Source organism: Molothrus ater, chromosome 3 (genome assembly GCF_012460135.2).
Source record: "Molothrus ater isolate BHLD 08-10-18 breed brown headed cowbird chromosome 3, BPBGC_Mater_1.1, whole genome shotgun sequence".
In the NCBI taxonomy this organism is placed as follows: Eukaryota; Metazoa; Chordata; class Aves; order Passeriformes; family Icteridae; genus Molothrus; species Molothrus ater.
In genome coordinates this window covers 12,330,571-12,357,419 of record NC_050480.2, presented here as the reverse complement: position 1 = coordinate 12,357,419, position 26,849 = coordinate 12,330,571, and the positions used below count along the sequence as shown (strand labels likewise).

General features: G+C 41.2%; 1 protein-coding gene across 2 annotated transcripts in view; it reads right to left on the bottom strand.

The window, feature by feature from the left end:
- The window catches only part of FBXO11 (F-box protein 11), a 70,799-nt gene extending 45,717 nt beyond the window's left edge, over window positions 1-25,082 (bottom strand). For both annotated transcript variants that reach the window (XM_036381362.2, XM_036381363.2), the window contains exon 1: window positions 24,666-25,082. In XM_036381362.2, coding sequence (XP_036237255.1) covers window positions 24,666-24,780 — 115 coding nt within the window. In that variant the 5' untranslated portion in view covers window positions 24,781-25,082. The remainder of the gene's footprint in view (window positions 1-24,665) is intronic.
- Between the last annotated feature and the right edge of the window lie 1,767 nt (window positions 25,083-26,849).

Below are 26,849 nucleotides of genomic sequence, written 5' to 3'. Positions count from 1 at the left end.
ACTGAAATAGCACTATAAGAACACCGTAACTAACAACGGTATCCTGAAAACATAAATACATTAACACTGGAGAGGAAAAGAAAATTGAAAATCTTTAGTTCCTGCCCAATTATTGCTCTTTAATTCACCAAAGAGACCCCTTGTCATAAGACACAGTTATTTTTAGCCTTTCAAGAAAGGTTATTTAATGAAAATAAAATGTACCTATAAATATATATGTGTGTGTTATTATGCCAAAGCCATGCACATATAAAAAAGGGAAAACAAGCATTTCTTATCCTTGAATTAGTCAAAAATTTGTTGTATCTAACATTTATCATAGTAAGGCTGAATTTTACAAGCCTAACTATGGCAAGGTTTTACATGCAGTCATTCATCTGATCCTTACTCTGAAAACTTCTCCATGACTGTTCCTATTATTCTGTTCCTTAAATTACCAACTTTGAGGTGCCTGTCAAGAGCAGGAAGGCATGGTTCTGTTTAGCTTCAGGGAAATAACTGAGAAAACAAAGTGTGGAACCACTGCAAGTGCCAAGTATCGTTGGGGTGCAGGAGAGAAATATTCATTTGCCAACATATATGTTATTAAGATGGGTTAAGAAATCTGTCATCAAACTCTAAAACACCACTGCAATAGTCAACATCTGATTCAAAACTAAATTTGTTAAGAGCTACAGTAAAAATAAGAAACTGCTGACAACACCAAAGACTGCAGGACTAAGGGCCTACCTAAACCCAAGCTGCTTTGAGAAAAAGTAAATCCTACACAGAGAACAACTATAATTTTTCAAACCTATTCTGGGAGATAAAGGCTAAATAGCTTTTCTACCAAGTTTTACTGTATTAATACATTATTTAAATACAAGTTGGAGAACAGGATCATCTGTTTTCCACTGCCAACATGTGTTGCAAAACAAACATGAGGAAAGCTGGAAAGAAGGTTTCGTATTATATGTTCAAGGAAATTGCGGCATAGGGAGAACACTCTGTTCTTCCTTGCCCTGTAGACTAAGGATGTCTTAAACACCCCAATCCAGAAGTTACTGCTCTTGGATATCTGGAGAGGAAAAAATAATAAAATTACATCCTGATTTTATTAGAAAACCAAATGACATCATTTTGATACATTAATGAAGTTTTTACCTTTTTTTTTTGTTTTCTCTACCTTTAAATAGAACTTTTTAAAAACCAAGTTTATTTTTACAGACATACACTTCTTTTTTCACTGTGTAAATTCTGCACACATTAAGTTATCCAGCCCATTCCACAGCACTGCATAAGCAACCACCCCTCAACACTCAGCTGGTTTTAACTTTCCTGTTTTCAACTGCAAGGAAAAACAGGCTGTCAGAGGCTGATGTATCTTTGCCATTAAAAGCAGTATCATGCATGAAATGCTGCATCAATGAACTTCTCAAAGCTTTTTTTAAGTAGCTATTAAATTTCCATTAGTATTTTCTATTAACACTGTCATTTCACATCATGAGGAGCTGTTAGATAGATATATATATATATATCTAACACCTGTATATATATACATTTAAATTTCAGAAACACGTATTTAATGAACAACAACTGATTCTGATACTGATTTTGATTTCTGCTTTTGGTAAAATTTCAGTGACTAAAACACCCACAACTGTCAAGGTGTGTGGGTGGTGGTAGAGGGCAAAAAATCTGTATTTGGCTGTTAATTATATCTTTTGGTAATTAATTACACTATTTGCAGATACATTTTTCCTGATAAATTCTGAAGTTGTAATGGCTGCAGAATTCAAGAGTTTCCAAAATGACTTTTTGCAGTGAACACTCTCAAGTTTAAAACCACAGACGATGCCCTGTAAGCGATGAACTATTTTCAATTACTGACAATTTCATTTAAAAATAAATCAAGCTTCTTTTCTTAGTATCTCTCAACTGTTTTTCTTATGGTCCCAATTTGACTAAAGATCTGTTACATTAAACAATATGGAAATGCCCATCTAAAAAAATAAAAGGCCTTATAGATACCTCCTTGTCAAAAGTAGATGCTTATTACTTCCATTTCAAATTTATTCTTAACAACATTAAGAGGAAATAAAGTTCAAGCAGGCCAAGTAAGCTTAGTCACCTGAGAGCAAGCATAGGTCAGAAAATGGAAAGAAACTACTAATTTTTTTGGTTTTGTCAAAATTGTCCAGAAATACTGACAGTTTTCAATAGGGCTGTTTTTCTTCTTCCACAGTCTTTTTATGTCTGGTCTTTTTGTATACTTACAGCAGAATCCTGAACTTTTAATTTCTTCAACAGGTACTCCTTCTCACACACCTGAACTCCCATTTTTAGTTTCCCAAATTCTGGATATTCAGTCATTTTAAGACCAGACAGAAGGAGGGTTTTGCCATTTATTCTGTCTCCATTTTGAAGGTCTGAGCCACCACACTTCCTACAAATTTGTTATGTCTCAGTATGGTAAATTTCCATTCAAAAATGTGTTTTTAAATCATGTGCATTAACTGTAAAAGGTGTTTGAACATATGCAGCAAAAAGCAATAGGGAAACAGTATGTTTGAAGAAGAGCCCAGTAACGACAGCCCCTTCCATGCAGACTCTCACAGCCCTTCACTATACACAGTAACCCTGTGTTGTGAGCCACTGAAAGACACTGAAACAGCCATCAAAAAATAGACCCTATGCTAAAAGGACCTAAAGGAGTTTTAAGAACAATGTTCTTTCTCACTATGCCAAAAAATCAAAGACAATCTAGAAGTTGCACATTAAGATGGTCAATTTTCTCTTTTCATATCTCCACAGTTCTGTCATTACGCACTGACCTCAAATGTTTTCTCTCAGATATCTAGACCAAGCAGTGTATTTACAGACCAGGGCACTCTGGAGAGTCAGTGGACAAAACACATGCAGAAAAAAGGGAAATCAATAAACTTCTTTTCTGGTTATTTTACCTACACTCCCAATTATTTTTTATCCAAAGAAAAATTTTTAAAAATTGAAGACTGATTAGAAAGTATTCAAAGATGTCAAGATGTGGCATGACAGCTGCCCCATGGTGAGGCTCCCCTTCATGCCTTGACTAGTGCTGACTACCCTGTCACCCCCACATCCCCAGTGAGCCTACACAGTTTGATCTTTTCCCTTTCAATAATTTTTAGTGTTGATGAAAAGTTAAACATGTACAAAATAAAAATGTAATTCTGTGTGTATGCAGAGCTGTCAAGGCATTCTTCTGGAGACAAATTTGATATATACACAAAAACACACTGTGAGAGAAGAGTCAGGGGTGTGCAGACCTGATACAGTTCTGAACACACTGATCCACCAGAACAGAAAACACCCCTTGTTTAGCCAAACTAATTTTACTTAGTGCATCAACAGACTACATGAGTCACAATACCTTGCTGGAGAGGGCTGCCATTTCACAGTACTAATTTATTGTGGTTTTTAGGTCATCTGACTCTATCCTTAAAAAGCTGCAGGTATAAAGAGTATTAACATTAAGAAGGAACATCGTATTACAAACCAGACAGATGGCCAACAAACCTTCAGGTAAGTTCTGTATGACAATCAATCTTACAGATAATTATCTCTTCTGCAGGACAAACTGCTCAAATATTAAAACTAAAAACAAAGACTTCCTTGGCCCAAAACACTGTGAAGAAGTTCACAGAGTTTACAGCTGTACACAAATAAGGTGAAAAAGCATTAAAGCACTGGAAGTACATAAGAAAAAGATTTCCATAAGGAGACTTTTTTCTTTTTTTTGACTGTGAGGGTGACTAAACAGCAGCACAGGTTGCCTGGAGTTTGTGGAGTCTCCAAACTATGTGAGCCCTTTCTAAGATGGCCATGGCTTTGTTAATGTGGCAAAGGCAGAAGGCACCATTGGTGAACAATTCAATCACTGCTTGACTCCAGCACTCTCATCAGGTAAGCGCTCTCCCATTCCTGCTTAATATACCTACACCTGAAGCATTTACCCCTCCAGATTTCTATTACAAGGCCTTACCATTGGCCTTCACTGAATCTCCAATCCAACTGTTTTGCTATAAAACATAAGTTTGTAGTATTTCAGCATCTCAAAAACCTCAGCCCATTTTAATTCTGCTGAGTACTCCACACTTCTAAAAATCTCAGACATGGTGACATTAGGACAGGAAGACAGACCTTAGTATTTTCAACCATACACATGTAAAACTACACTGCTACATAAATGTGGATATTTTCCACACCAGTGTTACTATGTTAAGTTGTCAAATAATCTGTATCAGAATTTTGTATTTTGTCAGCAAAAATCTATTATGAAGAAATACTATTTTAAGTTAAATCAAAGCACCCCCAGCACAGCAATTTAAAGATTTGATTAGAACTGCTAAAATATAACTTGTTAAAGTAATAGAAACTGTGTCCTTCTCTTAGATTTCCATAATTCACACATTACCATCATTCCTTCCCAACTGTCAGACTCAGTTTCATTTCATCATCATCCCGGTCCAAAGATTTGAGAGCAGAAAAACACCAGTGCTGTGTATTTTGACCAAGAGTTAAGACTGTAAAACATCCCAGGGCCCTTCTATACACTTGATCAGGCAAGTGGGACATCACCAAGTCTTTATCCATTTGTTTTTAAATAAGCAGTGTTTTTGTAAAGGGACAGCAACTGATAAGGTATTAGTAACCAAAAGCTGTTTTAGAGAAGCAGCAACGTTTCTATGAAGTTGAATATTGATGATTAACTGATAGAAACATCCTTCCTTTTCAATATCTTTAATTATACGTACAGAAAAAAAATCTAAGAGGTCAGTCGCAGAGGCAATGTGCAGAAATTGTAAAGATGAGGATTCAAGCTGCTTCTCTCCTCACCTTTCCACATTAAAGACAAAAAGGTAATGAGCTATTAGTGTTTACCTGGAAGACCAGCATGAAGTAAACAAACCCCTGCCTGACTGTGTGATCTTGTTTACACTGCTCAAACGTGGTTATAACCAAAATAAAAGCTTTGATTACAGAGCTACAGGAGAAGATTAATCCCTCACTGCTGGAGCTGAGAAAGAAGGGAAGACAAACTCCAAGACATCCACCAGACCTTTAGGAGAACGAAGATTTCAAAACCTGCACTGCTGGGGTGGTAGCAGAGCAGGGGTAACCCCCAGCTCTGTTCAGAAGTGAAGCCCCCCAGACACAGAGAGCTGAGCAGAGGCCATGGTCCTGCCAGGCAGGAACCCCTGGGCTGTGCCTGCTGGGCTCTCCCGAGGCTCAGAAACGACTCTGGGCTATCTGCAGCAAGCTACACTCCCCTCCTGCTCCTCCTCTCCCCACCTCAGCCTCTTCCAGTCATTTCTGCTCACACCAGGAGGAATGACATGCAACTACCACCTACTTAAGGGTGATCTTCAAAATAGTGTCTACTCCCACCCCCAGGTCTTTCACCTGGAATGAGGTAATACTTACACTATTACTGTACACCATCTTTGACAATCCTGTGAATGTCATTGGTACAGAAAGGATGGTTGATCTCTTTCTCCATATTATTAAGCTCTCAGCAGTTACAAAAATAAAATTAAAAAGAAAAATCAAGAAGTGCTACTGTGCCAATTCATGGTTTCAAGGACCTTTGCAGCTGTAAATTGAAGTATGCTGGAACACATGCTGGCTGAACACGCTGAAAAACTCACCTGCTAGACAAGATCACACCAGCTAGAAAGTCAGAGTTTAATATATTCTACCTCCTACACCTTCACTCTAAATTACTGTCAATTTGCTAAAAGCAAAGCCACACACAATCACTCTCCCTTACAAAGTATGTTCCCAAACTAATGAATCTACAGGCTGCACTAAGATGGTTATATAACATCAGCAAATTGAATTTATTTTCCAGGCCCTATTTTCTGTCAGTCTTTGTAATCATCACCTCAGTTTCAGCTTCCTTCATCAAATCATCCTGTCACAGTTTCACCTGTTCTGAATTTACCAATCTGACACACCTGCAAACTACTCAATTGTTCCACTGTTATTAATGCACAGGAGCACCTGGAGACTCAGCCAAGTCAGTCACTTCAAACACTTAGAGCAGAGGGGAAAAAACTCAAACTTACCCTGAAGAGCTCATGGACACAGCTGCAAGCAAGGCTAGAACAGGAGAAAGTAAGACAACACAGAGGCACAGTGAGCTTGTTTTCACACAGGCTTAGACTGGTGTGTTGACTGTGCAGTGCTTAGGGGTTACATGAACAACACTCACATCTCTTTCCCTGCTGGTTTGCTTGCAGCCATTCCTTCTCCTAATTGATAATCTGGGATGAGATGATGGCACATTGTTTAAGAACTCTACACTCACAAACTTGCTTGGAACTGCCAGAGCCAAACCAGAACTGGCTGCTGCCATCTTGGCACGCTCTGCCTGATTCATGAGTTAAAGGATTAACATCTTTAAAAGTAGGTGGGGAGGATTTAAAAGACATTGCTGCTTATATTCTTTCACCTGCTGCTTCTTTCAGACATCACTACTGTAAAGCGAGGGTAGAAAAAGTATTTTCCATGAACTCATTTGAATTTAAATATTACTGAAAATTACTGTGAAAATAAAGGAGAATCTAGTGAACCACTTTCCAATGTTTGATCTGAATTACTTTACCTTGTGTTAGCACTTAGGAGGAGATCAATTCAGTACCAAAAGTCCTTAATTTCATTAACCACACTTATCCCACATTTTTCTTTACTGAACTGGACAACTACACAGTCACACTCATTACTGTGCAACTGAAATTTTCACAGAGCAGCCACCTCCTCCCTCCAACCCAAAGCTACCAAAACCATCTCAATGCCACTCCTGTGCTTCTGAAAAACCACTCCCAAAAGGGCTTTGGGCAGCAGTTAAACTGGGGAAAAAAACACATAGCCCATGGATTCTATACTACCAGGTAAGGGCTGGAGAAGTGGGCATTATCCAAACCCTGTGAATCCAAAAGCTTGCAGCCAGCACAGCTAGAAGGCAGGCAATAAAGAAATACACCTTGAAGAACCCTGTCACTGTACAGGAGCTGCTTCACAATATTTTTTTCTTTAGATGTCAGAGCATATGCCACCACTGATGACTAACAAGTAAGGAACACAAAGAAATTTTGGTGCATCAGTCAAACCATGGTTGAAAAACTATGAGGCCTGACATCAAATCAGGCTGCTATCTTTGAAGTGTAGTACTTAACAGTCAGTGAATTATTTCATGCCAGTGCTGTGTACATTTCTGATACTAGCACAAAATGAGAAACAGGCCAGTGACTGAACTATGATGGAATGAATTTTTACTTCCATATGATAGACAATAGACACTCATAGCAGATGGATGCACTACACTATCTACAGTGATATTCTGGGAAAATATTATGGCAGTTGGAATGTCCAGTAATAACCAGAAATCAACAAGTAAACAAAGCTGAGGCACTGCTGTAGAGATGACCTTCCCTTAACAGATGCCTCTCATTTGCCACATGTAGAAAAATATTTCCAGAAAAAGATATTCTACTTTATATCTCAGACTCTCAAAGGACTCACAGGAGGTCCTGTCTCTGGTGGAGCCGAGTTCAAGACTCTTGTCACATAGCAAGAGCTACACATGTGTGCATACATATACTAGTTAATTAAAACCAAAATAAGAACCAACCTTAAATTCTTAGAAGAATTAAGAGTCAGAACCACTTCATTCTGCTCCTGTCTTTTCACATTTCCTGTATAATTTAATCCTGGAGAACTGCAGTGCTTCAGGGAACACGGGTCAATGTCAACAATTCAGCACCAATCTAGTACTAAACATCACTTCTAAACACAAGAGGTTTTTTATTAACTACCTAGCATCTTTACCTTGAAGAGTGCCTCTGAAGTGTCTAAGTGTTCCTAGAGGAAAACCTTGCATGCAAAGCATCTACAGACTGATGATCCTGTCTTTACAGTCACTCCACATCCACCTTCTCCACAGACCAATGCCTACCATGGGACAGCAAGACCATAGATGCAAAATCAGAACAACAAATCACAGTGAGTTTCAAATCCTACACATGTAGAATGTGCAAGACACTGTCCATTTGCAAGCACAAAAAGCCCCCCATTACATAAGTACATTTATGTAGTCTGTCAGAATTGAAGTGCCAGCACAGACACAAGCAGATTCAGTATCACTAGAGACTCAAAAGAAAAGAATCCTTTGTGAGTTGCTCTTAAATCAAAAGCATTCAAAACATTTCCAGCAAGTGAAATATATTTTGTGCACTCAACTTCAAGTATGCCACAAAGGTCATGAACACAGTTAAAACCAGCTTACTAAATAAATGGGTATTTTCTCTCACTGAACTAAAACATACAATACTTGTCAAATATTAATTATACTGCATCAAGTACAGCATTCTTACATCTCTGTTCTAGAGGCAAAACTGGGATATTCTCCATGTTCTAATATGTATCAAAGACAGCTTATAAGTGCATTGAGCTTTGCCATGTTCCCCTTGTATTTTGGTTGAGCCCATGGAGTATTAGTCATCTTTGTTATATTCATGCTCAACATAGCTAAAAAATTGTCTTGAGATGTATTCTAAGCAACTGTCAGATTGAATTTTTGACATGTTTATTCTCAAACTATGGCTAATTAAAAAAACAAACTGTTCATACTCTATAGGTTGAACGAGTAAACTTATACAAAAAATGGTACTGTATTTATTTAAATAATTTGTTCACATGTAATTTTACGATTGTTTTACACAAAGTACATATTTTAAGAATAATTCTTTAAAATACTGCATTATGTCTCACCATTTTGAATTTAATCAACAAGTAACCTACAGCAACCTTTACTTATTTTCCTCCACATACACCACCATCCATCTTACATCCAGATGCTGTAAATATGGTGGGTTGGGTTCACTTTCTGAGGTTTAGTTGATTACTGAGGTTTTGTTCACAACTTCACAAACCAGTATTTTGGTAGGAACAAATGCTGCTTCCCAGAACTTTTACCTTAACTGACATGGGCAATCTAGCAATCCATATTCCTCAAAAAACATAGGCACTCTCCAGGAGAACAGTCCACAAGCAACTCCAGGCAATGCCTCCAGGCAAGAGGCTGGTGGCTCCTATAAGCAACATACACCTGCTCCTTTTAATTAAATACACAGAGGAGTAAATCGTGCAGGACCAGATTGAGCCCTGGCAGAAATACAGTGTACAGAAATAACAAATTAGGTACTTTCTGATCAAGTGCACTAGTCAAATGCAGTTATCATAATGAAAAAATATTAAACATTTATAACAACCTAGACTGAGTGAGTAAAAGTCATATTTAGAGCTCAGGCCAGATTTGTTACCAGGCAGTGAACTGCTGAATGCATGTAATTAAGGACACAAAATCAGTATTATGCTAACAAGACTTTAAGAGCACCACTTAGGTGCACAGACTAAAACCATCTTTCACAGCAGCTGAGTCTTCTGCATTCCAAGGGCAAGAACCATCTCTGCTATACATAGTGCCATCTACTAGTCAGAAAATGTCATCATTCCTGGGAACCAAGTGAAGAGCTATGAAATAACAGGTTCTGAAAAATTGTTAATAACATTTCACACTTGAGAACCAGAGCCTTCAAACTTAAGAAGAAAATAAAAGAAGTCACGTGCATCTCAAAATCAAAATCTAGTTTGGCTATTTAAGCTTAGATTTTAAGACAAAAGAAAACCCTTATTAAAATATCTTATGTTCTTTAGGAAACAAATGGAAAAGAAGAGAAGTTTTCCCTTAATGAAAAGTAATCAATTGTGGCTGAAGTCCTGAAAACCTTCAGCTAAGACAGTGTTGGGAAGAAACTCTTAAAAAGTGAAAACTTCTAGAATAAACACAGGAATAAAACTGTCAATGACACAAGTGGCAAAAATATCTGTTTTGTACCTGTAGTGGACAAATACAGAGGTACAATCATCTTCACTACAGAGCAATTCAAAATTAATTTTCATTTTTTATAAAGCCATACCTTACTGTCAACTTGTCTCACTGTAAACACAGAGGACTTCTGGTTTCCCAGCATAGAACAGACTTGAGATATAAAGGAGGGACGAAGTCCCATCACCACATTCCTCCCCACTCAGTCACAAATGACACTGGAGGCACATATGTATTAAAAACACAAGTTAAAAACACTAAAAATATACTAATAGCAGGACTTCCTCCTGCAGTGATGGGACAGGCTCAGACAGGAGGTCCCTACATGAAGTTGTCTCTGATGTGGTCCTACTGGGGAGCATGGTGCCCAAGTAAAGACCAAAAGCAAGGCAACTAAGTAATGGACTTGAACATCTCAAAATACAGACAGTATCAGTCAAGTTCCTTATCAGAAATAATTACACTGGAAGTAATTGTGAAAGTGCCACTGAACTTCATTTTGCCAGTACAAATGAGTACAATACTTTGTCAGTGCCCTTTCTGAACAGTTGTAACATTTTATTCCAAGTCATTACAGCTTTATTTTTTGAATCAACTTTGAAAAGTACAGAGAACTAAATATAATTTCCTGCAAATCTGAAGCAATTATTAAAGTCAAATGTTTCCACCACATGTACAAGAAAAAAAAAATGCTTTCCTCTAGCAAACAACATAATTTAGTAGGACAGATATAAGGAAAATTTAAATTCCAGACTGTTCTCTGAGCTACATGTAGCAATGAGGGGATGTCTCAGACACGTTCTATTGCACATTCATAAGACTTCAACCTTAACAGCCTGGAAGCCCTACCATTTACTCCTAGACATGATTGTGAAAGGCACAATCAACAATGTGGCAGATTCTGAGACCAAACTATGGATTCATACCAGAGCAATGCATGTTGCACATATTCCCTTTAAAAATCTCTGGTCCAATGGATGGAGAAGTGGACAGAAGTGGATAAAGCACCCATATGCCAGGTACCATCTTTACAAAGGTCCTTTTAGGGCAGCCAGTAGCAGGTTCAAGTTGGAGCAGAACACCATCTGTAGCAGCCCAGATTACCTCTGAGTACTAGGAATCCATTATTTAAATTATGTTGCTTCCTAGCCTCTCTCCCCAGCACATCTGAGGGCTGTAGGCATGACCAAGTTACAGCAGGTAAAGCCAATGTAAATGCTGGACTTGCTAAGTGTTTCCAGAACCACTAAACCATTAACTCATGCCTAGTCTTGAAAAAACAAAAGAGCCAACCACCAAACAAAAAGAGAGGGAGCAGTACTTCCCTTTCTGATAAAAATATTCAAAGCTTTTCAAATTAAAAGCCATACACTGTTTGACTGCCAACTGCAATGCTTTCTCCTGTTAAAACTAAACTACTTATTTTCCCAACCATTACCTTTTATAAACTCACATAGTCTTCCTCAGATAAAATGTTACCAGTGTTTTTTTCTCTTTTTGTTCACAGCAATGTGCCAATATGATCAATACCATTAGGAGTTCCCACATCCCTACTCAGAAGCCTATGCTGAAGTTCCTGAAGAAGCAAAGCAAAATCTCAGAGTTTAAATCTTCCACGTGAGCTGTAGGTCATCTCTCAATGCACTTCCTTTGGTATTTGTGCTTTCCTAATGTCACACTGCATTTTAGTACAAATGTGTAATTTTCTTGTGCCATACATACGGTTCAGTGCACCCACAGGCACACCTATGGCTTCACAACTGTCACAATGTTGTATCTCAAAAGCACAAAAAAGAGTCTATAAGGACACAGAATGCAAGTAATAAGAACATTATTTCTTCTCACAGAAATGCCCACTGTTCCTCTTGGGATGTTTTTAAAGTTAATTGCACAAACAGTTAAAACAAGCCTTACTCTCTGCCTTACCAACAAATAAGGGCTTTGACTGACACACACTGGCAAATAAAGAAAAAAAAAGTCTGCCAGGCAAAGCAAGCCTCAACCCTGCCAGCTGCCCCTTAGAATGTAAGTTGGTGCCCCAATGACAGATGGCCATACAGCTCACGTGGCACTGCAAGAGCAGCTCCAGTTTTCAGCCCAGCATAATTAAGCCAACCAACTGCAACTCTCCTTTACCTTCGTATGGTGTCCTGAAAGATTAAAGCACCACCACAGCCATATCCTGAGCCATTCAGTGATCCCTGTCTTGAACAAGGATCAGCTGGGAGCACAGAACAAAGGGCAACTGAGAGCAACAGCTCCCAGTACACCCATCCAGATTTTAGCCTGGGACAAGATGAGCACTAGCATAAGCCCAGAAAGAAAACAGGTATTGTACTAAGAGACACCACATGGTTCACAACTGGAGTACCAACCACAGGAACCCAAGGACATCACGTTCAATTCTGTGCTTTACCACAGATGTGGTTCCATGATAAAGATAAAACAATTTAAGTGTATAATACTGCCAGAAAGGAGGGTGCAGACCTTTTCCCACCAGCTCCCACACACAGTGGGAGTGATTGTACAGCTACACAGTCATTAAAACGAAGGAAGGAAGAAGCAAATCACTGAGAAAATCTCTTCTGGTAGCCATTTGCAATCACACTGCTTAAAATATCAGTGAAACTGTGCCTACAGACTTCCCTGGTGACTTAGGGCAAGCTATGCCATTTCCTCATGCTTTCGTTTCCCACTGCTGATGTCAGAACAATGATACATCAGAACATCCCAGGTGTGCAATGACAGCTACAGACACCACTAAAGGCCTGCAAGACACACGAGCTCTGCAATACCAATATCCAAATTAGTAAAACAAAGGGGATCCTTTACCAGTAGCTGAAATTACTCTAGGCAATCACTAGTGGCAGAATAACAGATATTTCCCCATGTTTGCTGCAACTCCAACACAAGACCTTCAGCCAGAAGGGAAGGATTAAAGTTGAGTGCACTGATTAGTATTCTTTTTACATCACTGAATGCTTGAACAGCTCTTTCCCAAGTAAACTCTGAGCATATACAAGAGTAAGGATTTCTGTGAAAAGATCAGTAAGTCAGGAACCTTCTGGACTAGAAACTGCTCATTAGTCTTACTCCACCCACTGCAGGGCTGTTACTAGAAATACTAAAAGAGGAAACAAAGAACCACTGAATTGGTCCTCTCACTTTAAAAATTAAATATGCACACATGCATACAAATCCACTCTTAGAAGAAATTCTTATTTAAACTCTTAAGGTCACTAAGACTACTACAGTGACTGTCTCTAAGAAATTTTATCTAGATGGGGAGATTTTTGCCAGCTGGGTTTGCAGAATGGGATACTTAAGAATTGTCTCCATATATAGTGAAAAATACCTGACGGCAGGGAGGTAGAGGCAAGACTTGGGAGGAAATATATCACTTATCTCTTTTAATAAAAAAAGAGCAGGTTGATTTTTGGTTTTAACTGAGAGAAAAAACTCAACCCAAGAAGGATACCACATTGTTAAACCCTGCTCTTCTGATGCCTTTGCCCTTTCTCAAACCATACACAGATTTCAAAAGCTAGACAAATTAAAATTCATTTTCTGTAATGTACTTGGCCATTTCTGTAGTACTTTTAAACTTGGGGAGAAGACAAAATATGTCCCAGAAATCTTAAGGAAATCTTAACCAGGCTCAAGCAGTTACCCCAGCCACCATAATGCACACAGCATTTATATTATTTCAAAACAATCTTTCGGTCAACAGGACCCTACACAGGTTACAAGAAATAAATCTTAGTTAATGTTTAATACTCAGTATACATACATAATTTTACTGACTACATCTGCAGCAAAACATCATAAAGATAATAAGAAAAAGAAATTGTCTGTTTTACTATTTAAAATTTGCTTGTTATGAAAGTGGTAATTATTTCTACCATGCAAGTGACATAAAGAGTTGAAAATTTCTGCCCTTCACAGCCATTACAGCACCATGTCACCAGACTACCTGTTTGCTAATAGTGGTAGCCCAGAGGAATGCTTAGGGCCAACGCTGCCGATAGGAAAGAAACATTAGGATAACAACTGAAGTGTATTTAAAAAATTGAAAAATCACTGTGCCCAATTCACTATGAATCAGGTAATGTTCTTGATGCCACACAACTGTGCAACATTTCTAAATCTTATACATACACACAAAAATATACTGGCAGCTTCTTGCATTCTTTGTGATACTGGTCATTGTGTCAATTGAAATTAATGAAAAACAATGCACTCAGTCTGCTGGGATTTACCCAAGAACATGGCAATGAATCCACTCAGCACCAATGGATAACAGGTATTGTTTGGCAGGCCTTTGAAAAAGAGGAGTTAAAAATCATGCTTTTTCCACACACTACCTACTTTTAACTTCCACTGTATTAATCAGCATATGAGCAACCCACAGCACAGAGAAAACTCAAAGCTTCAGTTTCTAAAAAAAGTTATCCAGAAAAAAATCAGGCTGAAAAATTAATGTATTTTTGAAATAAAATAATGAAAACTGATCTTGAATTGGAACACCACATACTATTGAGACTGAAATTTTAAAATAAAAATTTGTTTGAAACTAATTTTCTGTTGTCTCTCTTTTGGCCACATTTTTACAAATTTACAGATTTCAATATTAGTATGATCAATACATTTTCCGTTAAACTTACATATTAAAAGCTAGGTTGTCTGTAACCGAAAAATCAAAATAATTTCACCTCTTCTTTCTTTTCTGACATTTAAAAAACAGTTTTAGAGGGTATGGGGCTGTTAGCAAACATTATGTCCTGTTTAAAGTTAACAAGCTCAGATGTTCAAGCGTTATTTAGACAAAATGGGAGAGCCAACATCACACTGACAAGTACTGTGAGGAACTGATCTTCAGAACTGAGCTTCATTAGACAGACACCCACTGAACCTACTGGGATATGCCCTTTTCAGTTACTTAGACCTTTCAAACTAAGGTTAAATTTGACAATGACCAACAACCATACTGATACTGTCAGGTGTATCAGCAGATTATTGATCACAAGCTGCTGATCAATGAGAAGATATTTGGCAAGATATGAAAGGTTCTCAACTTGTTATCAAAGGCCACTGGAAGTTGCTCAGGTATCACCCATTATCACAATCACACCCATTCTTCTCCTAGTCATCCTGACAGCAACAGTAGCCCAAAGCACTAATCCTCTCTCCTCCCACCGATGCCTAGCTGGCCAAACAACTCTTGTGTTGAAGGAGGTTCTCTCAACAGCAATCCAAGGCACATACCTTAGAGGCTCAATTATCATAGAGCTTTAGGGAGACTCAAAATGGAACCAGAGGAAGCTCCAAATGGATCTTAATACAAGAGGGAAATTAGAAATTGAAATTAGATGGTTTTTAAGGTCTCTTCCAACCCAAACCAGTGTGTGGTTCCATGAAAAGCGATTCTTCTGCGATGGAAAAACCACTATGCACTCTCATACATGGCAATTGTCCTGGACCTTTGCTCTTCCAAAGTCATAACAGATGGAGCTCAGCTACCTCTTGTCTCCACCTATGGTCTCATCTTGGACAGCTGCAGCCAACACAGGTCCAAATAGAGCAAACAAAATTTCAGAGTAACTGATTTATTTTGGATAACTGCTCTTCAAAGAGTGTGGATGCATGTCCAAGGACATGGTCACAGATCCTACCACCTGCAGAGAAGGGTGAGGCATCACATCTTGACCAGGATTAATGTAACAACCATCCAAGAGCTGTAGTCCTTCATCAGGACAGCAACAACTGAAGGAAATAGCAAACATTAATTTGAGCAGCCACTACACACAATTTACATTGATGACCCAACAGCATTTGGGTCACCTTTCTGGCCTCCTGCTTTCCCAATTGTCAGGAGAGGCTTATTTGGACAAAGCATTCAATTTTGTCTCCAGTTCTTGGAAACAATGACTAAAATCTGAAGTTTTCCCATGCTTCTGCAACATAATGTTCTCTCTAAAGGTACTTTGACAAACCTAACTTTCTAAAGGTATGTTGATAAACTTCCCAACTATTTATTTCTCACAGGACTACAAGTCTGCACCAAGACTTATGTCTCAAATTCCAATTAAAGAAGAAATTTACACATTTCCTCTGACTTTTCCAAGTACAAGAAGCTTGGGAACTGTAAATTTTACCCAATTATCTCCTAGAAAAAAACATTTATTGACCAAATAAGAACGAAAAAATAGGAAGGATACTTTATATACACACAGGACCAGTAATGCAGTAATTAAGTAAAGAGATTAATCTGTGGAAGAAGAGGAAATGGAATAGATTCAAGAGACAGTTCTGGGTTTCTCTTTGGGAGCCTAAGAATTTACTAAGGCAGCAAGAGAGGATGGCAGTATCACACTACTGAAAAATATTTTCCCATAAACATTTAAGTAGTATTTTAGATTTTTAACAATTATTGATGAACCAGACTGGACTGGATTTGCTGTTGCAAAATCAAATTTCAAATAAGAACTAGGCACTAAAAAGAAAATCAATTGTTTTACCTTTCATGTAATTTCAGATCAAATTTAAGCACCATTTCTGGCAAATGGGAATTTTTCAGTTAGCTGGGATTTCAATAGGCTTTGAATGAGAACATCGAAAATTGTTACTGCAGTGTTAGAATTATTTCAATTACCAAGCATCATCTGAGAGAAATCAAGGTAAAATGTACTTCTTCGAAAACAAGAAAGAAGTATACCAAGATACTGTGAAATAAACAACTTGTTCTATATGTTTATAAGTGCACTAATAAAACTTTGTATGTTCTGCTAAAGAAAAACACACCTGGCAATTGTAACATCTGACTGGTTTTCAGGATAGCATCTTTGTAGGATTTATTTCTTCAGCAAGGTATGGTCTCAAAACCACAACAATACAGGAAGGTGGTGAAGTCCTCATCCTGCTGTTCTACAGCCAAACTAGCTGAGAGACAGAAACTGCATTATTGTTTTAGCCAAGGCTCTTCAGCAGGTCTAACAATCCACATGGAGAAGGGAGTGCCTTGCAAGAGCTTAATGAAAGAGGGTCAAGCTAACTCAAATTACCTTCCATTTGCCACAGGCTAAGAGCATACACATGAACAATTACTGTGAATCAGACACCCCAGATCAGCTGACATATGGTAACCTGTCATCCTACAATAACCTGTCCAAATACAAAGATAGCTTGAAATGTAGACCTGCTGTAGAGCTACAACTCACCCCTATTCAGAAAGCAAGACACTAAACCCTGGAACCTTTGCTTCTGGATGCATAAGCTGAAAACAAGCAACAGAAGAGAACCCACAGATGAGAGCCCTTAAGGTAAACAGGCTGTTTCCAAATACTACAAACTGGGATTACCAAAAGGAAATAGTTACTGTAACATGACCTATTAATGCTAATCAGCCCTTCAGTATAAAACCATACACACAGTACGATGACCATGAGACTGCAAATTCAGCTCTTCTGCTGGTGTGGACAGTGGTTATTTAAAATAAGTGTAGGAATTTCAAGTACAGTTGTTCATTTGGCCTTGTTGCCATGTAGCGGCAATTCAAAGTAGGATAAAACCCAAGCTTTTGTTTTCCAATCTCATTCTCAGGAGTGCTCAGTTCTCTAGCTCGATGCAGTCAGTCAGCACAGAAAAAGTGAGGAAAAGCTCTATAGGCTCTACCAGCACTAGACTGGGACTCACATGGTACAGCTGAATCAGTTTTTTGGAACACAGAACTGGTTGTGCAAGAAGATAAACACTACTATTATTTTGATACTGGAATACCAGAGATATCCGGTATGTATGGGAAGCATATCTATACAGGCTTCTGCGGAACAACCTACATAGAGTCGAGGTAGAGAGCTCAACAGAAACAAACCCAGGAGCCTGAGTGACAAGGTTTCCAGGCAGAGCTCAACTATGCAGCACTTTGAGCTCCCAGAACAAAGCAGTGCCTGAACTCTCACATACAAGACATCAGAGGGACCTGACAAACCTGGCAACGGAATGGAAACTGCAGGTTTCTGTAACAACGAACAGAAGGTTTCATTGTATGTCCCACAGCACAGAGCCCCAGCAGCATTGCAACAGCTCCTCTCAAACAGCACTGGGACCAGGCACTGGGGCAGGCTCCAACCCCACACCACAGCCAAGCTGATCTAGGGGTGACCTGTGAGGGCAAGGGCCAGACCCACTGATGGGCAGTTCTCTTACTCACCCAACCCTGCAGTTAGAGAGCTCCAACAGCTAAAGCAGCAGGTCACTACTCACAGTGCTTTGGAGGCTTGGTTTCTGTGGTGATATGGTTCAGGGAGCTAAGGGTGTCAAAGCAAGGCAAAGGCTGAGCATGAAGTTAGAAGCAGGAGAACCAGGACAACCGCCTTCTCTAACAAACAGGCTCCACAATTACTTAGCTCTCTTGGAAAAATGCAAGAAAAGGAAGTCTCTCAGAGGAGAGCACAAAAAATAGTCCCCAAAAGCCTACTGAAAGAACTCCAGGTTTTATAAGTGTTCATTGCCTGTTTAGCCTAGCTTCTACCCACAAATGAATAATAATTTTAAGAACAGGGAATTTCCTGATTTTTATAATCAGGAAAACTGTTATTGAGAGGAACCACATTAACTACTATTCAAGCTATCTTTTAGGAAGGATTCCAGAATAATGTATTTTAATCATCTCAAGAAAAGTTAATTAAACTTTCTAAGAGGAAGTACAAGGCATATAATAGAAGATGCCTCTAGAGCATCTTCTTTAGTTAGGAACCCACATCTAGAACTCACTCTTTTCTTCAACAAAAATTTAAAAGCAATAATATACTACAAAAGCAGACTTTTGATACTCTGTAATTTCACTGCATGTTTTAATTTGCTTTCTTTCCCTCCCCCCTCCTTGGCCCCCATTTCACAAGAACTGAAGGACTCAGACTAAAAGCCTAGATTATATTCAGATACTACAGTAGTATCATGAGCAAGAATCACCACGTTTTACTCCCCTTCCAATCCAAGTGCTGAATGCAGACACATCACACAAGAAACAGAAAGAAATACCTAATAATCTGAAACCGTGAAAAGATTAGGCAATGACAAATTCAACTGACAAACCTTCCATTTTCTCAATTCCTGGTAGTTCAGTCAGTTCACCTCTGCTTCTTTTTTTATCCATATGTTGTGCAGCTCTGGGTTAATTTTCCTATTGCATCTGTTGTAATGTGTAAGACTAAATACCCTTAATCACTAATCAATGCAATTTAGAAACCTTACAGAAGCACACTACCTCCTCTTCCTAGCAGACCAAAGAGTTTACAGGCAAGGCCTGCAAGAGGAAGTTTAAGTGTTGCCACAGGTGATGCACGTTAACAACACACCTGGTGCATCCTCCTTCCAATTACCCAGGGACCCAGAGGAGAGTGTGGGCCAAAGAGTTGTCCTGGCTGCAGTGGCAGCCCCTGGGATGCCACCTCTGTGTGTGTGTGTGCTCAGTGTGCTGAGCAAACACCCGGCCCAGCAGTGGCTCTGCATATTCAGCACTCGTGAGGCACACCGGGCTCACCATGGTGCTGAGGGAGCTGCCATGAAAGCAGGCTGCCAGCCTGACCTTCCCAGGCAGCTGCTGGCCTGACACAGCCTTCCTAGGGCTCCACTTCCATGCATCTACATCAAAGCCTCACATCCAGCGCACAGAATGTTTATTTATGCTCAACAAATGAGATGCTTCATGCCTGCACACCTGCAGTAAAAGCCTGACATACACTGCAAGCTTTGGTCTACTCTGTAGCTGTGATTGTCCCAGGAAGCACCAGAGCAAGGAGGGGGGCACAGAGCATAACCTTTCCCCAAACCACAAAGATATAAAATAGACCCATGGAGGAGGCTTCATTATCTCTTAAACCACTGGGCTCCAAGTTTTTGTCACACAGAAAGTAAAAAAAGATTTGGTATTTCTGGGAAACTATAACAGATGTTAATAGTCTTATGATTGAGTAAAATATACCAAGACTATAGGCAATGAACATTACTGTGTATGCCAAGAACAAATACACTTGATTTTGATCTCTCCAATTGAAATAGAAAGCTTTAGCATAGGTTTAGGCACTTGTCCTATATGAAGGACAACAAAGGTACACGGATACTCCTTCGCACTCTTAATGCAGAATGAGGCTTTGGGAAATGGAAATTGTACTTGAAGAACCAAGTTTAGAGACTCCAAATTTTTATCTGTAAGGTAGACTTTGGAAACTTTTCATTGCAAAAACAATAATTTTATTTCCATATCTTTTCCCAGCCCGTGACTCACTTTCAAGAAATAAGAGAAAAGCCTTAACTAGATTTCTTTCCATGTGGAGCAACTGATGCCTGACTTGACTTCTCGCCTTAAGGGGTGACCCTACAAAAACTGAAACCCATTTAGGTGCTTTGATGCAAGTCTGTGCACTTGCTTCAGAATAAGAATAATTTAATTCAGTTACTGTTACTGCCCTGCACTCACCAAATAAGCCTTTAGCACATACAAAAAAAAAACATATATAATAATGCATGTGCTTTCACACACACACTTGAAACAGAGCCAAATAAAGACTCCTTACCTTTCCTAAGATATTTATCTCAACATTACAAAATTCAAATGTTGTGAGCAAGAACTCTACTGGAGTTTAGTTTCTGTATGTTTGTTTTACACAGCCTAACCCACTCCTTTTCCCAGTCTGTCAAGCCCTCGTGTCCCTTATACAGGTAAATGACTAATTCAATTACCTTGTGTGCTGACAGGCCAGCTGGTTGCTGCTTCTTGGCATGGGTAGAAGAGGGTGAGTTATAAATGTCTTTCCCTCATTGTCTTCGTCCTCTGCCCAGCCAAAAAACTTCACACCCCTTTGGCAACTTTGGTTTAAACGAGCTAACAAGTTCAGAAGTTGCAGAGTGACACACAGACTATATGGGTGTATCTATCTTGTTTTCACTGCAAAATAGATTGGGGCTAGGAGGGGAAGCAAACTTGCACGGTAGGTTTACAGCACGCATGTATTAAATTTGCCTCAGCTCCAAAAGTATTGACCCAGCTTAACCCAATCTAAAATGGAGCTGCCACAGTCCCACCACACCCACAGGCGTTCAGCGTTATCCCTTCCCTTGTAGCAGCACTCGTGCCAAAAATCAACCTGGGGAAAAAAAAAAGGCAGTTAGCATTTGGTGCAGGCAGCTCGGAGCCAGCTCCTGCCTTGTCACATGGACACTGGCAGCAGGGAACAGCAGCACCATGGCAGATGCAGCTGGGGACTTATCAGCACACAGGAGCCAAGCCTAAGAGCACTTAATTCTGGACATGCAGCTCAGAACCTCATTAGTACTACAGCCAATGATGTGCTGGTTTTACACAGGCACATATGCACTAATGGAGTTATTATTTTGAGAAGAAGAGAAACAAGAAAAAAATATTCTTATGATAGCTCTGCGGTTGACAATTTCAGCTGCATTCCGGACAAGATCTTTTGGTCTTTTAAAATAAGTGTATAACCTTGTCTTCTTCCTAGCAAAACTAGCCAAACCTCTACAATCAAGGAAGAAAAAACCAGCACTATAAGCAAACATGGGAATATTTAATCATAAACATTACCGAGTCCAGATTTCCTTTTGGGTAGACCTTTGTCCTAAAGAAAATAAAAGGACACATCTATTCTATATCATTCATGCAGAATAGCAAAACCACTGAATAAACCACTGGTAACCCCACTGGTGACTGAGGAGAGATCAGGAGGGAGAAGGTAGAACAGAAGTGGCATGGTGTAGCAGAGTGGCTAACTTAGACGGAGGGAGGTGTGAACAGCAGAGCATAAGGCAAAACATCTTGGGAAGTGTATCCTGATGACATCTTATCTTGGCTGAACAACACAGTGAGTCTGAGGGAGAAAATATTTTTATCTGCAATCATTTATGATCTCCCCCACTAATCAGAACACAGGTATTGTTCATCAATGCATATTATAGACAGCATGGTTATATATTCATTAGATTTGTTCCTACTACACACATAAAACGAAAATTACTTCAGTATAAAGAACAGCTTTGTATGATTTTTAAATTCTTATAAGGAGCCTTTGAGGAAGGATTTTTAGAAAAGTATTTTTTCTCAGTGATCAATTTATTAACAATAGGTGTCATAACTTGATTTTTACCCAGCAGTGAACATGTAACAGCTGTTACTCAGTTGTAAAACACTGTCTACTTACGCAGCATTAAATAATAAATAAAGCTCAAGACCTAGTACATGTTTTACTAAGCAATTTAATGATATGAAACAAGAAGTTCCAAAGATTAACTGTGAGCTGTATTATCAACTCTGTCCCATGATATCTGTGCCTATAAGCACAGAGTTGTAATATGAAGGAGGAAAGAAATTAACAGTAACAAAAAATAATTTTTGTTCAGTCACAGCTGCACTCACAGTATCCAGTAAAAGGTTTTTTTTTTTAACAAATTTAAATCTGAGTTCAATAGAAACCCTTTCCTAATAACTTATACTGATTCTTTTGTACAGCCTTTTTTAGGATGACCTACATTGCTTGGGAATAAAGGTGAAAAAAGTCAACACTGATTTGCATGGTATAGTCTAACCCCAGCATATTGGCTTTTAATTTAGTAGCATAATTCATCAGCCTTTACTGCAATAGCCCTGCACAAAGCCATCAAAGTCACAGGTAAAACTGAAATTACCTTCCAGATATAGTGGATCAGACCTTGCAAATCCTGAGATAGAACAGAAACTGCACTAGAGACACCCCCAAATGCAGAGAGAACGCTAGTGACAAAAAAATCTTAATGCTGTTGACACATTTTTGGGCAAGTGAGACTAGCACAACTGACCTTCAAAAATGCAAGGAAAAAGCTAGCAGTGATCCACATGGGACGGTAATTTCCACAAACCATGGGATTTGATTTTGTTATAATTTCATCACCACTGAGTGGTCAACCATGTGAACCATAAGAACAATGTGAGAAAAAGAATAAAAAAATAGGTGAGTCCAGAGTTCCAGAAATGTCAGAGTAATACAAATACACTACAGCCTCACATTTCAATAGAGAAAGTTTCTGCCTGTATCTTTAGCAAATTAGTAATGTATGAACAGTGGCAGTCCAACGTAAAACTGAATAATCACTGAATTTAATCCATAAGCACATCATTCTGGATGCCTTTTATAAGTTGTATTTTCATCTGTTTAAAAGGCAAAGTAAGTCATGAGGTTGAAAAAATGCCTATATTCTGCATATGGAACGTTGATGATGAAAACCCTCAGTGCATGTCTTTGAGAGGAAGTTCTTTTTTTTGTTGTTGTTTTGCTTTATTTTCTGTGTTGTTGTTTTTCTTTTAAATGTCAGTATACCAGAGAAGTCATTTTAATCATATAATTACTGAAGATTTTGGAAGGTTTACACAAGACCCATAATTGGGCATAAGACATCACATCCTCTGGTTATATACACAGCAATCTGGTCTGGGTAACATTCTTTGCTCTGACCAATGTGTGCGAGGGGGGGCGGGGGAAGGAAGGGGAGGGAGGGGAGGGAGAGGAATGGAGAATTAAAAATACTTCTTCATATTAAATTTTCTTTACCTCATTTACTTAAAATGTTCTGATTGCATAAAATGCACTAAAATATTTATCACGACGCATCTCCGTAGTTAAAACACCTTGTTCTGAACGCGATATCCTAGATATTCAAACAAAAGACATTCAGCTGACAATGAAGCTTTTTTTTTTTTTTTAATTTTAAAAAGGCATTTGTACACCTAAGACCGCACCACGGATCAGTCTTCTTTATCATGCCGGAGTTGTGACAGGTAATGCATAAAAAATTAAAATCTAATCCACCAGATAAGACATGCAAAATGTCTCCTCCAATCCCACCCCCATCTCGCCTTCAAAAAAAAAAAGAAAAAAAAAAAAAAAACTCAGCCACCAGCAGCCCTGCACATTCGAGCACAGGCACAGCGGCACCCCCAGAGCCACCACTGGGGCGACAGCGACAGGCCCGAGGGGCCGCCACCCCCGAGCCCCCCCGCACCCCGCTCCGGGCTCCATGAGGGGCGAATCCCACCTCGCCGCTTCCTCATGCCCTCACACAATGGTGCTTTCCCCCACTAGCTCACAATTGTCAACATTTTCTGGCTAGGCCCCGGCCGGGCAGGGCCGGGCTGCGTGCGGCCCGAGCCCCCGCTCCGCTCGGGGGTGGCGGGGGCGGCGTGGCCGGGGGGGATCAATGGCCGATGGGCCGCGGCCCCCCCGCCGGCGCTGGAGCCGGAGCCCGAACTGCGCAGCAGGCGCGGCGCAGCGGGCCCAGCCCCGCGGAGCCTCGGCCAGACCCGGGGCCGCCGCCCCCGGACACCATTTCGGGGAAGGTGCCGCCGAGAGTGGCCCGACACCATCGCCTCCCCCCACCCCGCAGCCCCCCGGGCGCTCTCCCCCCGCGGCCCTCAGGGCCAGGCCCGCCGCTCCCCGCGGGGAGGCTCCGGTGTTCCCGGGGGGAGAGGGCTGCTCGCCCGCTCGCGGTCCCCGGGGACGGGGCGGGGGCTCGGGGGGGTGTCCTGTCCCGAGGGGCCGCGGGCGATCCGCTCCCCCCTCGCCGGCCCGGGAAGGGGCCGAGCCCCCGCCTCCCCCCGAGCCGGGGCAGAGCCCGAGCCAAACAAAGCGCGGCCTGAGCGGGAGCCAAGGGTGAAGCAGCCTGGGCTTTTCCTGCCGGTCTCCGCGCAGGGCGGGCCCCGAGCCCGGCTTACCCCGATCCCCGGCGGCGGCGGCGGCGGCGTTGTTCCTCTCCTGCTGCTGCTGCTGCACCGGGCGCGGCCTGGACACTCGCCTGGGTCTCCTGTTGGCGGCTCGGACCGAGTTCATTTGCCGGCTCGTGTGGGCGGCGGGAGGGGAGGGGGGGAATCCTCCGGCAACCGGTGCCTCGGCGGGGACGGGGGCGCTCGGAGGGAGCCCCGGGGCGGCCGCCTCGCAGGCGCGGGCAGCAGGGAAGGGCGGGGGGGAAATCTCCGGGCGCGGGTCCCGCCGCCGCTGCCGGCTCGCTCGAAGGCAAAGGAGCCGCCGGCTCTCTCAGCGCTGCTGTGGGGGACGATGGCGCCGCGCCCCCCCGTCCCGGCCCCCGGCGATCCCGCGGTCCTGCCCGGCTCAGGCCCGTCGCTGCTCCGTGGCAGGAGGAGCCATTGACACCGCCAGGGACGCGCTCGCGAGCGGGCGGCCGTTGGGCGGCCGCGCTCCGCCAATCGGCGCGCCCCACACAAACGGCCAGCGCCGGCGCGGCCAATGGGCGCTGCCGTACTATCGGTGCGCGGGTTGGGGAGGGGCGGGCGGGCGGCACGGCGCGGGGTGGGGCGGCGCGGTGCCTATAAAAGGCCGGGGCCGCGCGTGTGGGGCGGCAATGGCGGCGCTCGGGCCCGGCTGTGGTGGCGGCAGCGCCCGTGAGGAACTGGCGCGGGAGCCGGGCCCGGGGCAGCCCTGGAAGCCGCCGGCAGCACACGGGTAGCGGAGGGGTCTGGCAGGCTCCGCTCAGGCTGTGTGTGATGAAGGAGAGAGGGCGGGCGTCTGGCGATGGTGCCTTGTTGTGGTGCTGTGCGCCTTGGTAACCCTGCCTGGGCTGGGATTAGCCGTGCTGTGGGTGCCGGCTCGTTTCGGCTTCCAGGCTGCTTGTTAACCATTTTTTCCCCTCTGGATTTGTGTATATTCCTTGGCCGGCGTGCCCACTCTTGTTCGTGCTGTCTTTTCCCAATACAACGATAACGCTCTTTAGTTTGGGCTTCAGAGAAGTGTCTGAGGCTTTTCCTTTATTATATTTGTTGTGTTGGTGCTCAGCTGATGGCCTCAGAGCAGGGAGAAGAAGTAAACGAAGCTAGCTGTGGTCTTTTTTCTTTTCAGGAGTCACTTAATAAAATGGATGGCATAACCCAGGCAGTAAGGAAGAGATCATCTCTTTGTGGGGTTGCTCAGGAATCTGCTGCTAGTGTTGTGAAGGTGGGTTTGTGTGGAGTCCTACTTAAACTGAGCTCTGGGAGCTCCTGGAACCAGGGCCCTTGTCTATGCCTGAAAAGCAAAAGAGTGTTATCTGGTATAAAATGTAAATAAATGATGGTAATTAAAAACACATTAGGTAGGAGCTTGTTTCAAGCTGACAAATGAAGGTATAATATAGCTAAAGAAAATGACAGCTTTTAAAAAGAAAAAAGCTTTAAAAACACTTACTCTTGTGATTCCAAAGGAAATGACAGTGAAATTCTAATTCTCAGTTCACATTAGACCAAATATAAATGTGTGAGAAATCTCAGTAGTTGTTAAGGAGCACTTTTTAGACTTAACATTTTGTTGCCCTAAAGAATGACTGGAGAAACAGTAGAGGATGTTTTTCCATGTCCAAGAGAAATAATTCTTGCCAAATGCCCTGATATTAGGGGAAGAGATAATGAAGTTAAGCTCCTGTGAGAAGAACTTTGTAGGGAAAAAGAATATAAACATCAATCTGTTTGGGGCCAGTTTCTGTCATAGTGATTACTAGGCTACGGTACTGAACATTCGGTAGAGCTACATAATTACATGTAAATATCATTAAAGTTTTTTTTTTTTTTTTGGTATTAGCATTGTGAAACTCTGCTTTAACTCTTGAATGGGAAGAATAATCATACCCAGGTATGGTGCTGAATTTACTGTGTCATGATTAAGGGTTTTTTCCCCTCACTGGAAACTTCTAATCTTTAAACTGGAGTGTTTCAACTGTTTGAATCCATTTCTGTTCAGCTGTTCTAGTTGTGCTCTCTTCACCAAGCAAATGAATTCTTGGTGTCACAAGATTACCTGAAATTGCTCAGTGTAGGTATACTCCAATTCCAATTTTTAGTTCTCTGAATCTTTGAAGCTTGTTCAAGGATGGATGACAAGCTGATTTTCAGAGAGCCTTCAAGAATCTATAG